Below are 21,192 nucleotides of genomic sequence, written 5' to 3' on the forward strand. Positions count from 1 at the left end.
CGATTTTTTTGTAAAAGTCGCCGTACCTCCAAATGATTGAAATGTATCATGCAATATGAAACATATAGTCTATCTAGCTGTTCCTAGACATGTTTCTGTACAATAATTGTAAAGGAATCAATTTACCAATCCTACAGACTCAAGACCAATTTGTAAAGCAATTACCTCATAACACATGAGGATAAAATAGCCATCTAAACATTTCAAGAAAGCTTTGACACACCACTATGAGGAAGTCATGACTTGTTGACACATAGCGATCAGTTTCACTGTTACATTTCTGAAAATTTGCCACAAAATCCAAAACATATCATAAAAGAACCACATAGGCCTAATCAACATGATAGGTATGTTGGTACCCATTTATTTAAAAGCATTTTAGGCAGATTTCAGCTAGGAATTTGAAGTACAGAATTTGAGAACCAACTGTGAATTTTGTGATGTTCGTTTCTCCGATTGGCTTCATGAGACATGCACATAGACGGTTATAGCGCTATTATCATGATTATGAGACTGCAGACCTGTCAATTGGCTCTATTTGAGAAAGTGAGTTCTTATTTCGTGACATGATCCTCAGGCAGTGAAAAAGTGTGACAAAGTGCAGCGAGGGCATACTAAAGTATTTATGTGTTGGACATGACTAGAACAGCTATTAACCCCATGGGAACTACCTGCCTATTGGTCAAAAAGAAGTTTTCATTATCAATTGGACCAATCAGCAACATTGTTGGAATAATATCACCACACCAAAAACTTGGGGTGAATGAATTATTTGCAAAACTCCATTCTGATTGGTGATTAAAGTGAAGATATCACTGAATTGACCAATCAGAGGCAATGTTAGATAGGCAGGTAGTGCTCAGGGGGTTAAACCCATCACAACTGAGCATTGGTGTTTAGATTCTTTCAAAAGTATTCGGTCATCAGTCTCGGCGATGACAAGAGTCAATTAGGCATGCTTGTATTTGGGATAGTTTTCACATAGGACTTTAAAATGTTTATTCCTTCTTGTATTAAAAAGGATAATACTTTTCTGCCATGTGTACCTCCAATATCTGATAGTATGTGTATTGTCTGTTACATTTGTCTGAACAGTATGTAACACCAGCCTTAAGAATTCGACATGGCATTCAAATCCAAGGCAAATTGAAAAGGGCTCGTAGGCAAATTGGTTACTGCATGTGTATTATGTTGTTAATGAAGATGTTTGTTACAAGGTTCTAAAAATAAAACCGACAATGATTTTCTACCGATGAGTTAGAATATAGTTGTTATCTGATTGATATAGGGCCTACAGTGAATATTGCAGTGCGAAAGTGGGAGAATCTAAGGACTACAGTTTGGGTTTATTGATGTACACACAAATTGATCACCAAGCTATCAAGCCAGTAAGCTGTAGTAATGAATTTGAAAATAGACTTAAGAGATATTATCTATCTCCTTATAAATCAAGTTGTATCCATTTTGCCTGTAGCCATCTTGTAGCGAAGCAGTTACCGAGCCATGTATAATAGATAGTATTGGTACATGAATGTTGATGAAGGTTTGCTTACATGTGTGTTTTGTACAGTTTGCAAGTCTAATCAGGAGTTCATGGTTAGCTTGGACTGTGAAGGTCTCAACACTCAAGGCTTCATTGTTTTTATGTACAAAATACTGTATGAAATGTTCTCATGCATGAAAATTTAGCACATTTTGTGAGTGACATGTATTCTTCCAATTTTCCAAATATGCCTTTAAAAAATGTTTCAAAATTGCAAACTTTAAGTGCCACGAACATTATGGTTCTTTTCAAGTCACTAAAGTTTGTGCCACAAAAATATGTTCCTTTTAATAATACAGTGAGTGTGTGGGAGGGAGGGGAGGGGCAGGGAGGGGTGGTGATAAGTAGCTGAAGGAAAATACTGTATGCAGCAGTGTGAAGGCTGTTTGTGTGTGTTTCTTTTATTTTTGTTAATAATTGTTTTGGGTGGTATCATCATCAGCTTTTCAAATGTAATATTTTCCTTTTTTGGGAAACCTTTGTAATAGAACTTGTGGCTGCTGATTGTGCTGCTTGCACCAAAACATTGTGCTACTCCTAGTTCTGATAAATCAAATTACAACACCAACTTAGCCTCATTTAATTGCTTTCGGTCACAATTTAGAAGGAAGATATGGAGAGAAACAAAAACATCCCCCAACCAATGTCTTAATATTGAAGCAGTGCATCTTTCCACCACCTCCTCTGCTAGTACTCATCCATATTGGACATGGTCATGATGCAGATCAATACCAATTGAATTGACCTCTCTCTTCTCATCTCAAATTCACCGAATCCAATTTATATTTCTGCTTCTGCTTTAAAGATTCTTCTTGTGTACTATTTCAGTTGATGTTTGAATTAATTTTCGCACATTCTTTATGATATAGCAATATAGAAATGAAGCTAGGTGCAGCATGTGAAATGAGTGGTAGTCTACCGGTCTAGACTGGGATATTAATGCATTGGACAGCCAGGAAATCTTAAAGTGGCCGACTTGTACCATATTTTCATATTACAGATGAGTAACCAGAAAGTAGATTAATTGTAATCAACTTATTTTCCAACCCAAGTCTTAAATTTAATTTGTCAGTTTGTCATTTAAAATTGAGCACATTAGGAAGCAACATTTAAGTGGACATAATATCAAACAGGTATGCCTGTATTATTTAAATGAATATTTAAATAAGGTAACATTTCAAGTGACGGAGAAAGAACAAACAAAGAGACAAGAAATGGGAAACCAACAACAATAGCGACAAAAGCATCAAAACAAGAAAGCAATATTCCCAATATACTACTTGCATACCCATGCAACATCAAAACAGAAACTTATACTTGTCCCTTTATACCATCTCTTCATAAATTTTTTTATCAGTCTTCAGATCCCAACAGCTCATACTACCCACCCACACTTTCCAGAACATGCACACCTTGCATAAAATCTTTATTTCAGCCAGCTTGTGTTGTCATGGCAAAGTTTCAGGCATTGGTCCCTTGGCCCTCTAATAATAGCATACCATTTTGACCTGTGTACCTGGGCTTTTAATGTCTGATATTGTTAGTATGTGAGCAGCAGACCACCATTCTTCACCTTTTCCAAACACATACAGGGGGTGCCACTTGGTATAATATTTTGCTAAAGCTGTCATTTCAGTCCAAATCTAAAACTACTGTTTTTCTTTGCAAATCTGAAGTTGTATCATGCTACGTACGCTGTCACCAAGGCTCACAACCCTTTCTAGTTCTGTTTAATAGCATGTGTACAGTATATCTGCTTACTTTTGGCTTTCCATGACATTTCAGTAGTTATTTGCAGCAAATGTACTTTCCTAAGTTTCAGGTATCAGTCCCTTAGCCCTAGTGTATTTGACATGTCTGCCCTTTTTGTTTTCTTTATAGATGTGAACCATGTTACCGGGTATTGTCTTTTCTACACTATCCTCCTTGCAGCATGGTAAACCTAGAAACCCCATTTCACTCCATATTTCAGGCATTCCACAATTTCATGTGTGAGTCCCTTGGTTGGTGGTTGAACTCCATCTGACCTATCTGTGGAAAGACTACACTATACAGTATACACACTTAAAGATGCAATCCATGACTTTCTGCTTAGCAAACCTTCTTGCATGTTCTTCATCCATACACATATTCCCCTCTTGACATAGCGTTCCATATGAACCACATGGGGCACATGAAGATAGTTAAAAGATCTACTTCTCTCACACTTTACATTTACTGGCACACAACATAAGCAGTAGGTCTGTTTTTCTGTCCTGTCAACCATGACAGTGTTTCAGAAAGCATTCCCTTGGCCTTCCTATTATCACCAGTTGACATGTAGGTGGTTCATATTCTCCTGATGGAATTACACCTTGCATCTATTTCTTTAGCATGGTTTGTATTCTGAAAACACCTTATTAACTATTTGGGTGCAGTGCTGCTATGTTGTATTTTTTTTATTGACAAGACAATGCAGTGCAAGGTGTTTTACTGTCTGCTATCATAAGGCCAAGGAAAGTCAATTTTGAGTTTCCCATCACCCGCCCTCACTTCATTTTCTGACCCTCACTTGAATTCATTATTGTGATTTTCCAAAAAATACCAATAAAAACTGGTTATATTTGCCAAAAAAATTTTTTGTGGAAAAATCAAAATCAAAACATACATTTTGCTGTCAACCTTGCTGACTCTTTGTAATATACTTTTGAATCTCATTTGGGCTAAACATCCATCTTCAAGTGAGTGAGCGGCAAATAACAACACATTTTACATGCGTGTTGGTCATATAATGAAAGGCAGACAAATAATGAATAATGAATAATGAAAAGTTACCTCACTTGTTTTCAGAAATTATGTGACGGGAAACTCAAAATTGACTGTTAGGGGCCTAAAGTGAGAATAGCTGGAATTCTGTCTGGAATATGGTGCAGTCTCTTTTTAGGTGGAGAGGACAAAAACATTTACTTAAACAACCCCATAGTACAATATTTCTCTTTATAATAATCACCATACTTTTTGAAGTGATTGTGGGGTTAAAATGTGTAAAAATCATCTTCAAACCTCTAATCAAAACATATAGGTAAGTTCGAGATGGGAGGGCTGCATGCTGCACTGCGTTTTTGCCCTCATGGAGCCATCCCATCGCATTAAATTTTGACAACTTTTAAAGTTAAAATCTCTTTTTGACCTTCATTACGTGAATAATAGGTTAACTTTTACCTTGTCAATTGTTATTCACACATATGCAGGAGCATTCACCAGCGAAGTGGTTATATAACTCCCTGGTAACTGGATCATGCACCTTTTGGAATTGGTAGTACATGCCATAGACTTTGTGTTGCGATCATTTCGATCATGGTGCAGAGCACAAAAGTGTGATCCAGTTGACACAGTGATAATCGGATTACATGTAACACTTCGCTGGCGAATTGCACTTGACAGGTACGTAACCCAAGACTTGGAATCTTTGTCATGTTTACATTATAAATACAGGATTGTGAGTAACTGAATGCCCCACATCGGGCAGATATTTGGATACATCTGCTCATATCTGAAATTTGTCTCCCTTACCTACCCTTTCCCTTATACATTTTTCACTATTATCAAAGAGGAAAGTCTTTGATGAAACTGTATACACCTGACTGGTGAAATATGAAATAGAGGATAGCTCTCAACTCGTTATGAATTCAAGTCTCATCTTCCTGTTTTGTAAGACATCCATGTCGGGACCAAAGTGGTTTCAGTCCTGGGAATTCTCTCAGATTGGGTGTCATTTTGTATCCAGTTCTTTGCTATTTAGGAAGGTTAAACTGCTGGAAATATACCACAATTTAAAGAAATTGGTTTCAGGTATGGATACAGACTGAGGATTGGTGCTGCTGCCTGGTAATATGAATTTTCAATATCTCCAAACGTGTTTTGTAGGTTGGTAGCAAAAATGCATGGTTTTGGTCACACTTTTCAGCTTAGTAATCCAAGTAAAGGGTTTTAAAGGATTGCAGCCTTCCTCAAACAGATAATGACCTGAACACTAACTGATGGTGTGAGAAAAATACAAATAGTGCTCTAGGTATAAGCACCATTACTCCTTGTGGATTTGAATCTTGTCCTCCCTCTTCCATAAAACATCTATGACTATGCCCATAGATGTGATTTTAGTCCTGGGAATTCACACAGATTGAGTTTCATTTAATAACCATTTCTTGTTACTAGTGGAATATGCTTGGTACTAAGGCACTCAAGGTACTCTCCGAGAATATCAATGAAGATTAGCTTCTCAAGTGGGTTTGTTACAAATTCATCAAATTGTAGGAGGGATACGGCATTGCGAAAGTACATCCAATCAGAGATTTCCAATTATATTCAAACGATATCACTCAAACTGTCATCCCACGTGTGCAGGTTGATTATTTCCTGAAATTTAACATACATATATTTGTGTGAGGCCAAGGAAAAGCTGACGTGGCATATTTTTGCCATGATAAGATGTATATTTTTGCCTCTACATTATTTATGAAATAATGAATTTGGTTCATTAAAAAAATTTCGGGCATGATCGATTGTTGATGTGTGAGCCAAGGGCATAAACAGCAATCATGCCATTCATTCTATTTATGAATACATTAGCACCTACTAGTTACATTATGTCATTATGTGATAGTAATTCATCAAAGTATAACAAAAAATAACATGTAACATTCTTAAAATGTGATTTTTCTATTTTGTTCTATCTATTTCACAATCATCATGTTAAACAGCAGGCATTGGCATTGTTTAGGACTGGCTATCAACCAATCACATGTGCCATTAGGTTGCGTGCATATAATGTTAAATTATTCATAACTTTTATTTTTTAAACATTAACATCTCAGTGACTCGATACTCAGTGTGGTTCACATTCTCGTTTGTATATATACAAATTTATATTTATTTATTTATTTATTTATTTATTTTTTATTTAACAGACTTGTCATAAAATGATAACCTTCAATCCTACATGGAATATTTAGGCATGAACATTTTTAGATTTCAGGTAGCTTTCTTGAACAAATAATGTGTTTTTATCTATTTTCAATCTGTTTGGGGCATGTTAGAACAATTGTGAATGTGATCATTGATTTAAAAAAAATGCGACCAGCAGTTTTAAATTTTTATTTTAAATTTCATTCTACTTACTGCAAAATTATGATGTTGATAAATAATGCTAATTCAGCACTGTGTTGAAAATCAAAATTAGGAACATGCAACTCATTTAATTCAATTTTATACATTATTTGCTTTCTAGAACATCACATTGTGGCCTACATTTGATGAGTAAACATCATTTTCACATCCAGATTCGGCAAGCTGCACGAGACGGCTGTTGTCATCGATCTAGACAGCTTTTATTTAAACACGATTCCCAAGATTTGTTTGTAAATGCTGTAGTATTATCTTTGATCAGGCATCTTGTATTCATAATTCTTTATTTTCAATCCCCGATGGCCTGCCTTATTCTAGGAATCATTACCAGAGGGTTTGAAGTGTGATATAAGAGTGCACTGTCTGAGGGTTATAATATTGTTGAGGGATTTGGAAAGCTGGGCAGGGATGTAAAATGGTTGAGAACAGTATAATGGTTGTCTCCACCATAGGATTTGAAGTAGGTAGTGGTGAATTCATTACATTGAATGCCCATGCCTCTATAAGTGCCCATGGGCATGTATTGAGTGTCCAAAACATGAACTTATTAACTTCAAATTTTGTGATGGTTTTGACCTCCCTAACCATAGGTGTCTTCCTAACCAGAAGCCCAGATGATTTTATGATTGTAAACAATGGAATAAATAAGTTCCCACCAAATCTGACCTGAATGGTATGAACTGAATTTAATTATGCATATAGGTATGACTACATTATAAATATAAGTGAAGTATTTTTGCTAGAATACTATAATATAATGATAAATGTAAGCCCACTTCTCCAGGGATGAGTTTATAAGCAAGGATAAATTGAGAAGTGAGAAAAGTACAAGTGAAACCTAATTCATACTCGAACTTGTGGTTATGAATTTCACGCCACAAAAACTTCCCACCAAGTTATTATTTGGCAATATGGTAGTTTTGCTCAATATACTTATTGCAGGATTTCTGTTGCTGTTCCCTTGATGTTGCCCACCAAGCAGCAAATATATAGTGCAAGCATATTATGGGTATTATAGTGTAGGGGAGGGCTGGAGGTTGTAAAAATTCTAGTCAAAGATCTGTTGTGGCAAAAAATGCATGTCTACAAAGAGAGAGTGAGAGAGCAAAGGGAGTAAGACATACATGTAGTGAGAGGTGGAAATGAAAGGATACAGAATTTGTACTAAAGACAGAAAGATAAAAACATTACTAGTGCAAGAAATGGAAGTGAGATACAGATATATAATTTGTCAAAATTCTGTTTTTTGTTCCACATATACCTTAGAACCCATTATTAGGCTTCTTGAGATTATAACCATTCTGTGCACATTGAGTTAAACTGGATGATAATGAGTCATTTGTAAGTGAAAATCTTGTCATACTCCCTATAGGAACCCTATTAAGTAGTATCATCTTCAGGATTACTCCCTCAGGGGGTGCCTGTAATGGTATCATCATGAATATTTAATTCAACCAACTATATGTTTCAGGCTACAATACAATAGAAAAATTACAAACTCTTAGGATTTTTAATAAAATTTAATATCAAGAACTGCTTACCTGATGATGCTAGACTTGCATTTATATGAATTTTCGATGGTATGCAGATTTTAATTCATAAGATTGCAATTTAAAATATGGTGAAATATCTAAAAATTCACCCCAATTTTAAATGCAGTGGATATAGCATAGATGGGCTTAAACAATCATGTATGTTATAATATATTTTATTCAAAGAAAGTCTACCAAATTGGATGCAAATTTGCAATTTTTTGCACTAACAATCTGATATTAAGGGAATACATGATTCAGTAATTATGAAATATTACTTTTTTTACTGGATTAATATTATATATCTTCAGATGTTTTACTACATTATGTTAATATTTTTTAAATTATTGATTGGGAGAGTAAATAATACTGAAAAATAACAAAGATGTTTTGATACCTTTGCACACATTCCCAAAACAAAAACGAAGAAACTTATAATGTTCAAGAGAATCTAAAGTTATAGTATTTAAAGGTGGTACTACACCCTTTGATAAATTTGTGACTATTTTTCCATTTTTCTCAAAAAATAATAACACACTGGTAACAAAAGTTATGTATATTATAGGGGCAAGGAATCCAGTTACTACATTGGAATTTCAGTGACTCAAGATAAGCGGTACGTTATTTATGATAAGAAAAGAGGTACCACTAGAATGTACCTCATTTCTTAACATATATAATGAACCACTTGTCTTGAATCACTGAAATTTCAGTGAAGTACTTGGATTCCTTGCCCCTATAATAATAATATACATAACTTTTGTTACTAGAGTGTAGTCATTTTTGAGAAAAATGCAAAATTAGTCACAAAATTTATCAGGGGGTGTAGTACCACCTTAAGTTGGGTTTGTCCACACTTTTTAATATGTGTTGAAAATAAAAAGAGAGAAAAAAAACCTACAATATCTAGAGGCTGCATGCTCATGGTTTGCAACAGATACATCAGAGTGATACATTTTACAAAGCAAGAATCCTTTCTGTAGATTCATACATAAACATGATAAAAGCATGAGCATGGTACAGGTTAGCATGGTTTAGTAAAACCTTGAGGTGCGGAGGTAATATGAACCAAAGGAAGTTAAGAATATAATAAAAGCTTTTTATGCTGCTATGAAATTGGACCTCAAGTGGACATGTTTTCTTGCAATAGTTGTGATCTCTCACAGGAGTAATACTCCCACTATAAAAAATAGTGATAAAGAAAATAACAAATAAAATTAAACGAGTTAATACTTGTATATAAATAGGAAAATCTTTGGTATTTGTGCTCAGCATTTTAGCACAAATAAGCATATTGACATTTTATACCGGTCTTACTTGTACACAATGGATAATAAGGATGAAACAAATCACAAGGTGGGAGTTGCATCTTGTTTTGTTGTTTTTTATGTACAGGAAGAGGAGAAGTAGTGGGTGGGACTGGGAACTTGCTCAGAGTTAGAAAAAGAAAAGAGGAAAATGTTGCATAATATTAAGAAAACCTTCAGAATCTGTTCTCAGCATTTTAGGCAAATATGCATTGACATTTTTTACCCATGGGTAAACAATGGATAATAAGAATGAAACAAATCACAAGGTGGGAGTTACATCTTGGTTTTTTTCCATGTATAGGAATAGGAAAAATAGTGGGTGGAACTTGGAAGAACTGCTCAAGAGTTAGAAAAGGGAAAATGTTATTTCTATAATGGTTAAGGCATGTTGGGTTTTCTATGTGTAATTTTGAAGAAGTAAAGCTCAGGCAAACTGGCACCAGAAATAATTTAAAGAAATTTGAGAGACACATAACCATATCATCACAGAATGCAGAAGGCCGATTTTGGCAAATATGATCAATTTTAGTCACAACAAAATCAACACACGTGAAGTGCTAAAGTCTCAAGTAAGTCACCCAATGTCTGGGGGATATTTGAACTAGAAGTATATCCTTATTAAGGTTTGCTCTGTGCATTAATTACAGAAGCAGTGCATATGATTTCACAGCCTGTATTTCAAAAACTGCAACTAACATATATTTTTATACTCTTGTTTTGCTTATAACTAAATGTTAGAGTTTCTCTTTTCCAATTTTCAGATATGTTGCTATTGATCAATGCAGCTGATATGGTATTGTTCAGAGTAACAAAATACATACAAAATAATGATCATTGTAACAAAATACACTTTATTTAATCTATTCAAAGGAATATTTTTCTATTTCTCAGACTATTGTAATATCTAGTCAAGTACAAGTTTGATTATTTTCCGATAAATAGCTGCCAGCTTGATGGTTATGGAAATGAAGGTATATATATATATGGGATATAGAACTAGCTTGACTCCCTTGAAACCAATGACACAAGTTAGACAATTGAACTCGGGCAAGATCTGTAATAATACACAAGACTACATAAAACAACAGTCCTGGCTATATAGAAACCAAAATGGAATGCAAATATATATTGCCCATCAAGAGGAGCCCCAAAAGACACATGAAGCATGCCAATAGATGTAGTGGCATTCAACCTTTATAAGAAGCTCATAGTGTGCAATGCATTCAGCTGTAAAGAAGTTTAAGTTCAGTTGGGTATTGACTTTCAATGTTGCCCATGGCCATAATGCCAGATGATGCGTGGTGCTGACCAAATTCAGTTTGTACTCATCAGCATCCACTAATGTGTGAAATTACTTATTTTGTCTGTCCTATAGTATATTTTACTGAAAACTGCCATCAAAATAGAATCACATAATTTTATTATGGATATTAATGTATCTTGAGCAAAACAGAACAACAGAAATTGCATACTTGTTTTGGCTGTGTCTCAAAACTTTTCCAGCATACAACTTTCCATTCCATCATAACTTCAAAGCCCTGACATTGCTAGATTATCAAGTTTCTAGCAAAATCTGAAACTTTATCAAATTGTGTCCTACTCTCCTGTCAGTTGCACTCTGTATGAACATTCAATATGTTACACAAGATACATATTTGCTATTTTTACATCACCACTCCATTTCAACTAATGCTATTGAGTGCTCTATACTATCGGGTAATGACTTGCCAAGTTGTCTAGCAGTGCTGACATGATATGCCTTCACCCTAACACTGCCAGATTATTTATATCCTTAATTTGCTTTTTGCTGCATTAGGAAGTGTATGATGAAGTAAAGAGGTATGGTCCTTTGAGATGGATGCAGGGATATCTGACAGGTCAAACTTAATTTGACAGTCTAAAAGAAGAACACATACTATTGTATGTGTCCATTAATACCTTTTGGCAAATCATCTCTATGGACAAGTGCAAGTAGCAACTTGATATTTTAAAAGAAAAACCTATAGGGATTCTTGCTTTTTTTTTCAAACAATATCGGGTTTATTTTTGGATGATTTCTTTTTATCCGTTTTTGCATGGTGGCATTTTGGTTGAAGGTGTTGTTGTCTCTCCAGTTTCTACAGTGTTGTATGATGTCTTTCCCCATTCCTGCCTTCTTATTTATTATATTATCATATTGAGGAAAATGCAGTTTTTGTTGGGCTTTTGAAAATTGATAAACAAACAAAGCAAAATTTGATGTTTTAAGGCCAGTGTTCGAATTTAGGAAAAATAAATGGTAAGTTTTTGGTTGTCCGTAGGCCTACAAATGTGACTTTTGGCTAGATTTATGGTTGTCCGGTGGACAACCTAATCAGTATTTTTGGTTGTCCGGCGACTTTTTTAGTTGTCCCGGGCAACCGGACAACCAAAATTTCGAACGCTGTTTAAGGCCTTCTTCAGGCCAAATACTCAAATTACAATATGTGCGTATGATCACTGAAAATAGGTATTTTAGGGAACATATTTAATAAAACCTTAGAACTGGAACTTCAAAATAGCAATGTAATATTTTATATGTTGAAAACATTTTGATCATCAAGAGGATGATTTATTCACATTTTATGTGTGCATTTTCATCATAACTTCCTTATCCAGAAGTTACAAATCTTCCAGTTTTAAGATTTCATTACATCTCCTTTAGCTCCTGCTTATTTGTTCCCCAATAGAGGCGGCTTTGGGTGGCATATACACCCAGACAAACAAGTACCTAGACTTCTGACCGCCCTTCCCAGACCACGGTATTAGATGAAGCCACATATCCATGGTGATTTTTGACAGAACGACAGGAGTTAATATCACACATAGAATTAGAAGTGTCTCAATGCATACAGCAAGTGCATGATTTTTGTTGCGTTAGCACCCACGTTAAACAAGTTGCATGAAGAAGTGTGCGAAGATGCAAACGTGTGAAAAAGAAGACTCGCTTGTGTGTCTTTGTAAACTTGCTATGCAAAGTCAACTTCACTACTCACTAGTACATTGAAGTCCCAAGATCTAGGTACTAGTTTCTCTGGGAGTATACAAAAAAAAAAGTTATGTGAAATGGTTGGGCAAGGACAAAATGATATGTAGTGTAGTACAGTACAAAGTAATTTGATAGTCTACAATGAGTTAAGATGTTAGTAGAATCGATTCCAAGTTACAACTAAAACAAATTCTTAGTCAGTGGGAGTGGTCTAGTTCGTAGACACATTTTTGATTGGACACTCGCAAGATTTCGGGTGCCGTTTATCAGGCCGTAGACGACCCCACGTCATCATGCGTCTTGATAATGCTTTACACGCTTGTAGAGGTGCTGGCGTGTATGTAGCGCGCTGTATCGCGAGACTAGTGCGGAATACGCGACGCGCTAGCAGTACTCGCAACAGAATACGTGAAAGTTGTAAACAAGTCTCGTTCATTTTATAATGAGGGGAGTTTTTATGACAGTAACTTATTTTTTGCTTTAAAAAATTGTTTACAGTTATTAAAATAATATTTAACTGACTAAGAATGAGAATAAGCGATAGGAATTTTTATTTTGCCTATCCTCTACCTATGATAGACGACAGGCAGGTCCAATATTTTTTATCGTAGTGGATACCGGCTGCGCCGGCATCCACTACTCAAAATATTGGACCTGCCTGTCAAATCTATCACACGGTAGAGGATAGGCAAAATAAAAATTCCTATCGCTTATTCTCTAAATAGAATATTGTCCTTTACTATCTTCAGTAGATAGCTGTGAAAGATTTCATGATGCCAGCAGGCAGGTAAATGCATACATAAAACATACATGTGTACAAAACTGTCAGACTCTTTGTCAACATCATTTGAATTTCTATCATGTAAAACATCAGTTCAAGCATTGACTGTAGTTGCAGTCGATTACACGCTGTTGTGGATGTGTGAATTAGAGCGTGATATGTCCAGAAATCGTACATTAAGGCCCATCTAAGTGACGGTAACTAGCATGCTATTTGTCGGTCAAATTGATTGTATGTCCCGAGTCTAAAATTCCCCTTCCCAACTTTAAGGGCAGTTAATTATTAGGATTAATTATAGAAATTTTTTGAGGGCCAGGGATATCATAGAGGTTAAGGGGTACTACACCATGTGGTAAATTTGTGACTATTTTTATTTTTCTCAAAACTAATAACACAATGGTAACAAAAGTTATGTATATTATTGGGGCAAGGAATCCAATTACTTCACTGAAATTTCAGTGAATCAAGACAAGCGGTTCAGTATATATGATAGGAAATGAGGTACATCCTAGCGGTACCTCATTTCTTATCATAAATAACAAACCGCTTGTCTTGGGTCACTGAAATTCCAGTTTAGTAATTGGATTCCTTGCCCCTATAATATACATAACTTTTGTTACCAGTGTGTTATTAGTTTTTGAGAAAAATACAAAAAATAGTCACAAATTTATCGAAGGGTGTAGTACCCCCTTAAGGATTTGTTTGGGGTAAGATAGATGTTAAGGGTTAGGATTGATGAATAACACAAATGATCCTTTATCTTTGTGATTGATGATTTTATGTAGTGTTTTCAAATCTATTATCATATTATGAGGATTTATTATCCTCTCTTAATGTAAAAGAGGGAGAAGAGTGAAAATTATACCTTGAAAGAGTGGTTTCACTCTTTTAGTAGTGGTTTTCATTCTGTGTGGTTTTCACTCTTTTAGGAGTGGTTTCATTCTGTGTTGTTTTCACTCTTTTAGTAGTGGTTTTCATTCTGTGTGGTTTTCACTCTTTGGAGTGATTTTCACTCTTCCCACTCTTTTGGAGTGAGTTTTCATTCTTTTACATTTAATTAAGAGAGTAGGTGACCGTATTAACAAAATATCAATATTGAAAAGAAAAAAACCCACCTTGTAATTGAATACCTGAGTGGAAGAAGGGCCCAACTCCATCAAAACTGTTTTCGAGATATTAAGAAAAAACTTAATATTTGGAAAAGTTTTATAGACAGAATGTTTTCATCTTCAGGGGACCTTTAATACATGAACATACAATATTACATACATTCGAAATTATAAAAGATGTTTCCATGGCAACGGTACAGGTCTTAATACGAGCTGGATTTGGGCCCTTCTTCCACTCAATATACTGCAAGTACCAGTTCCGTAAGCAGATGTGTTATAAATAGCTACAGAAATTTTGTAATTATCCATTAATTACACAAATAGGAAGCATGTAATATGTTAACAAGAAAGTTTATTGTAGTGAAAAGCAGATTTCATGGGATGAGGAAAATTCCACTTTAACCCAATATTTGTGGTAGAAGGGCCCAACTCCATGGAGTTGGGCCCTTCTTCCATGAAAACCATGATTAAGTGTACGTGAGAGACTATTTAGAGAGTGGATTTTGGCTCATCTTTCACACACAAGGAAGAACAATCTGCTGGCAATAAAATGCTGGGTCTAACTCATTTTTGTAAAAAATTGGAGTTGGGCCCTTCTTCCACTCAGGTATTCAATTATTCTAGGATGCATCGTGATTTTAGACTTTCATTTGCATTTAGAACAAAGAAATTGTTACCAACAGCATCATAAAATGAACACAAGTCCATGATGTGTTTTAATTACAATTTCCTTCATGTTTCACTGGTTTTTTAAGGCTTTAATTGTTGATACAGTCCAGTTTTAATGGTATTATGCAAATTGTGGTTGATTATAGTTGTGCAATTTGTATGCCTTTTCTGCATTACACACTTTAAAGTAGTAATGAAATAAAAATGGAACTGTAAATTGATTTTGCTTGAAATGAGTCATTTGTGTTGTTAGTCCTACTGGTAGGTGATTATAGGGTGGTGTTTTGATTGTTAAAGGCCCATTCAGTGATTTGCTCATCCGAACGATCGTAAAAATCATCAAAATTCAGATTTTGGTACCTCCGTCTTTTGTCATAGATGTACTGACATAGCCTGCTTGTGGTTGAGCCGAAAGCTGTGTATTTAAGATGAAATGAGACATTTACTTGTAATTTATATACTGTCAGTATATAAATTAGCTACATGTATTTGATAGGGCTTCAACTTCGTCAATACTGCTGTTTTCTTTGTTTTTTGCCCAATTGTTCATTTCAAAAATACCAAATGACAATTTGAATGACTTATCGTTCACCTTTAAGCAATTTATAAACAATTTTGATTTTTTTTTACACTTGCACTCTGATCAATGAAGATGTCTTTAAGTTGCCTTGCACAACAGGATCCAGCAGGATGAATTTAACAGTTTTTATTCAACAAAGTTATTGTCCCTTTTTGATATATTGAAATGCAGACTGATGCATGTACATTATTTACAAAGAGGTTCTCATTGTTTTCCCAGTTCAGTTTTACTGAATGTTTCATACCCATCATTACCAAAATACATCCAGTTTAACACCAGTATTTCCCAAATGCATGATTCTCAACAATTCTGCTTTCGGTGGAATAAACTCTTAAAGATACCCAGGTAAGGATATCTTTGATGTAACCTGGATTCCCACTTGTGTTGCAGTGATGTTGGTTGCTTATCCATGCCCATCCTTAAAGGTTTCACTGTGGATTCAGTGGTGCACAACTCATTCATTTTCCCTGTGGGGTAGTTTCAGCTTCAGATAGCTAACAGAGTGCTGCACTTTCTACAATCATCTAAGAAAATAAGATAGACAAAACTTTCATTTCATTTGCACACAACAATTATTATTGGAAATAAGAGGGATTAACGGGGATAGGGTTTACCATAGAACCCGTTTGATTTGCACACACCAATTATTATTGGAAATAAGAGGGATCAACGTGGATAGGGTTTACCATAGAACCCAGTTACAGATTTTGAATAAACCAGAATAATGAGCACAGTATATTGAACTAAAATATTTGAAAGCTGTACAATTATAATTATATACATGTCATTCTCAGTGAACAATCACAGATTGCTTAAAAGGTCTGTTAGTGATAGTTCAAGTTCAAGTTTATTTGTTTTCATCTCAATTCACTAAAAGTTATACAAATGGAAATGCAAGATAAGAAATACTTAATGATAATTACTTATAGAAACACAATATAAGAGCATGAGAAGTGAAGAGATGTGGATGCCTCAAAGACGCAGAGCGTGAAGCTTGTGGCACCCAATCTGAACAAGATTGTAATTTAACTTGCGCTACAATATTAATATGTACTACAATGATGATATCATGTGGCCGAAATAAGAATAAATGAAATTTAATTGAACAGAATCATTAAATCAGATAATAATACTCACAAGTACAATAATAAAAAAATATATAATAAATAACATATTTTGACACAAAGCTGAATGAAAGGAGAAGCTTATGATTCCATCACATAAAGATAATTTGGACAAGATTGGAATCAAATATATTGTGCCAAATAAATTAATGGGGTATGGACAGACTGAACAGTACAAGACAGGACAGGACGGGATATGTGACCAATCACATCAAAAAGGTGGACTATACAGGAAAAATCTAATTTGAGATGTTACAAGTTGAATTTTATCAGCTTTTTTTTTTAGACATCACTTGTCATATATTCAAAATTTATTAGTGAAAATAAGTAATAATTGCGTTTGTGTATTAATTATTTTTCATGCATGATTTCATCCACATCTTGAAAAGCAGTTTGTTGCAAAGTCCACTTTTCATGTGACTGGTCACATATGGCCTGAGATTGTTATATTTTGCACTCTTGGTGTAGTGTTGTACAACCTGTCCCAAAATGATTAGCTCTGGTAGGGCATCTCCGTATAAAAAGTGGTACTGGTACCTTAAATTTGAGCATTCAAACATTTATAGTACCGATTTCCTTTTAAACTGTTTTATATATTTTGCTTTTAAATTCTGAGAAATATTGAGAAGAAAATTTACTTGATTTGATACTTGCTTTGTTAAGTAAAACAATTGTAGAAATATTTGTACTTTAATTGTGTAAAAGAACCACAACTTTATGCTGTGTACTTTTTAACACTTGCAAATGACATCAAAATTTAATTTTATAAAAATCTGTAAGAAAAAAATGCATTCCTCATTCATTTTTGAAACTACCAAGAGCTTTGAGACATAGTATTATTTTTTAGCCTTATAATCATGTAATACATGTACAACACTAGTACTACATCTAAATAAGATACCCTTTACAGTCATTTTGTTGTAGTTGCAATACATAAGATTATGCAACCATCCATTGAACATTAAGATAGTAGAGTAGATTGCTATGATGCAGTTGGCATGCATTTGTAAAACATGAAAGTGGCACTAATGTAATGCTAGCAGTGGTTCCGACGTGATTTTCTCATCCATGATTCCATTTATTTTACATGTATGGTTTGTGCATACAGATTTGTTAAGGGTAAAAGGTTCTTATTTCATGGGACTATTGGTTATCTTATATAATTATACCATTAGAGTGAGTGAACGATGCCATTCATTGCCTAAGGTGACCTAGATATTGCAGCATCTACCAATCTAGGTGAATAGAGTTCTTTGAACTGGTAACCATGTACTTACCTTGGTTTTGTTTGATATTTTTTTGATAGAATACTTTTATGGGATATCAAATGTCAGCAGAAATGGGATCACCATGCCCCTTATCGCTGAAAGATGCAGACATTTCTCATTTCTTCAAATTCTTTTATTGCTGCAACATTCTGTACACAGATAACTCCTTGTTGGTATATTGATCATACTTTTATCCTGGATTTAACTTCAGCTATGTTACTCTATGATTTTGTTTTCGTCATTGAAATTTGCTTTAATTAACCCTGTGATTTTAGGGTAATTTTGTGCCCGGGTAGCCTAAGTAATTTTATGGAGGGCGCCGGATACATGTATCACCACTGATCAAGTCAAAGTGGGAGTGCCTCAGTGATGATTGTCTGTTTTTGATTATTCTTGTTTTAAATGGGTCTCCAAATAGTTGTGTGTATGTAGCAATGATATTTATTGAACATATAAACCTGCAAAATATTGAATATAAACAAGTTAAACAACAACTTTCTTTTCACATTGATCTCTGGTCTCATTGTAAATGGATTTTGTGGATACTTTAGACCACAGGGACCAAGTTTATCAACTCATCACTATGGTACCATTCAACTTTGCAGGCAAACGTTTCATGCAAACTGGGTCATTGCAAGGCTTGTAAATACATTAAATAATGTCCTTCTTCAGGTATCCAGCAACTGGTTTTTGTACCCCTATATCACAATTATCAAGCAGGACTTGATTTCCCGGATATTACTAACAGGCTTAGCTTTAATACAGGCAATTTATCTTTGCTACTTCAAAAAGTGATGAGAAGAGTATGTTCGTTACCAAAGTATGTCAGGAGGAAAATTGAATAAATGACAAATGACAGGATTCTCTGACAGCAGATTTGTGATATATTTAGTGAATCGATTTTCTGTTTTCTCTCTATTATTTGCAGATTTGTGGAATAATAAGTTGGAATAATTGCCGCAGTCATGGATGAGTTTAATGACGATGTGGTCGATCACGATCACTGTGAGGTAAGATGCTTGTCTATTTGTATATGTATGTGTGTGCGTGGGTAACCACCCTCAAACATGACATTTCTTGCATTTAAACATGCAAAAGATGATGTATTTTTAAGCGTGGACAGTCTGCTTCCTTAATATACATGTGTAATGGACATGAAACACCTTAAAAATGTATCTGATGCTAAGTCTCTCTGCCTCGGTAGATATCAAATTGCTCCAATATTTTTGCAAATATTTCAATTGATTTTTGTACAAAAATATGTCCTCGTTATAGCTATAAGAGTTGAAAACACATTGTCCACATTTGCATAGTGCTACAATGAACTACAGCTTATAGTCTCCATAGATAATGTGTATGTTTGTAGGCATATGTGTATGCATTTGTGGCCCAGGATTTGTGTTGGGTTGGTGCAGGTGGATGTGTTTTTATCTGCATTCAAACTGTGGAAGTTAACATATTATACACATCCAACTGTGGAACCGTGGAGCTCCATGGTTTAGATAGCTTTAAAAATAGTGCCTCTGACCCATTTAGGGAGTGGTAAAACACCTCCGACCCGTTTTGTGATACAAAGACCTCTGCTGTAAATCCATTATATACAGTTAGAATGTCGGTGCATGAAACTCCATGTTTGAAAACTCCACACTTACGGGAGTCATACAAGAGGAGGTGTATGTGTTTTAATTTTGTGAGCTTGTATTTGGTGTTCCTGCTATCACCAAATGATATCTTGTCAAATTATATTGAACAATTTTTGTATTGAAATTGAAGTGGAGAAAAAAGAGCTTGTGAAATCCATCTCTAGATCTACATTCAAGCAAAACCAATATTTAAACACTCAATTACAGCGAGCTCAAAATTTGTATCCAGTGTACTTTCAGTGATAATTGAACATTTATGACAAATTTCATCACACTTATCAAATAAGTCTCTAAATCACAGTGATAAAAGTTATACCTTACTTGTATGTATCATTGGCATATTACTAATAAATGGTACAATGGGGATGGTGGCAATATGTATGAGATTGCCAAAATCCCAATTTGAATATAAAAAAATTACACTGACTCCCACAAACAGACAAGCTTTAAATCTTATGAATAATGTTACAAATCAATCAGCATCAATGTACATACTACAATTACAGTCCTCTTTGGGAGATATTTAATTAAAAATCTTCTGAATTAAAAATAATGATGTGTGTGTTTGCACCAAGGTGTTTTTTTTAGACTTAGTATTTTTTAACAATACACAACTTCAACACAAGACACTATAAAGCTCATGGACCAGAACAAACAATTTTCAATGAATAAGTTGAACAGTTCCACGAGTTTACTTTAAGTGATATTTAATTAAAATCTATTAAATTAAGAAGACATAAGTATGTGTTGACATGAAGTAGCACCCAGTAATCTGGTTATTAAACACCGCTTATGCATTGTGTGCATGCTTGCAAACCTGTTCATCATTGTTGTCGTCATAATAAATGAACTCTCTCTCAGCTGTGTAATAGCACACTTTATTCGCCCAATGAGATGAAGAATTAATGGGTATCCCATCATGCTGTGTATATGGTACCTAATGTCGAGGTAAACAAAGTTAGAAATGGATTTTTCTAGGTCCAGGGGCAGACTGGTGTTTGTAGGCGGCCGTGGCAAATATAAAGAGACCTACCCTTTTTCTGACAATAGTGCGTGGACTGAATTGTTGACCCAAATTTATTTTCACCAGCACGCCCAAGAAGTTGTAATTTGATATATCTCTCAACAAGATTGACACATTTTCAATTTTTTACCCCTATGTGACCTCTGGCAAAAAACGTACCCTTCAATTTGAGTCCACTACCCCCCCCCCCCGCCCTAGCAGTGATCCAGAAGGTCTATCCTAATACCTCATGGTAACAAATATTGGTAGGCATGGGTGTTGAACTCAATCCTTAATTAAGGCCCGTATGAGATTTAGCTCCTAGACTATCTTTTCCCTTTCCTTTCTTTACCCTCCTTTTCCTATCCTCTCTTTTCCTTTCTTCTCCCCTTTAACATTCATTTACTTGCTTTCTTTTTCCTTCAGTCTTTTTGGGCAACCAACCCTTAGCGGTCCACAA

General features: G+C 34.9%; 1 protein-coding gene across 1 annotated transcript in view; it reads left to right on the forward strand.

The window, feature by feature from the left end:
* LOC140153427 (uncharacterized) overlaps positions 1 to 21,192 on the forward strand; it is a 250,788-nt gene that overhangs the window by 52,278 nt on the left and 177,318 nt on the right. The window contains 1 exon segment of the mRNA XM_072176184.1: positions 19,015 to 19,096. Within this exon segment, the coding sequence (XP_072032285.1) occupies positions 19,052 to 19,096 (45 nt within the window). The 5' untranslated portion in view covers positions 19,015 to 19,051.

Source organism: Amphiura filiformis, chromosome 1 (assembly GCF_039555335.1).
Source record: "Amphiura filiformis chromosome 1, Afil_fr2py, whole genome shotgun sequence".
NCBI classification, from domain to species: Eukaryota; Metazoa; Echinodermata; class Ophiuroidea; order Amphilepidida; family Amphiuridae; genus Amphiura; species Amphiura filiformis.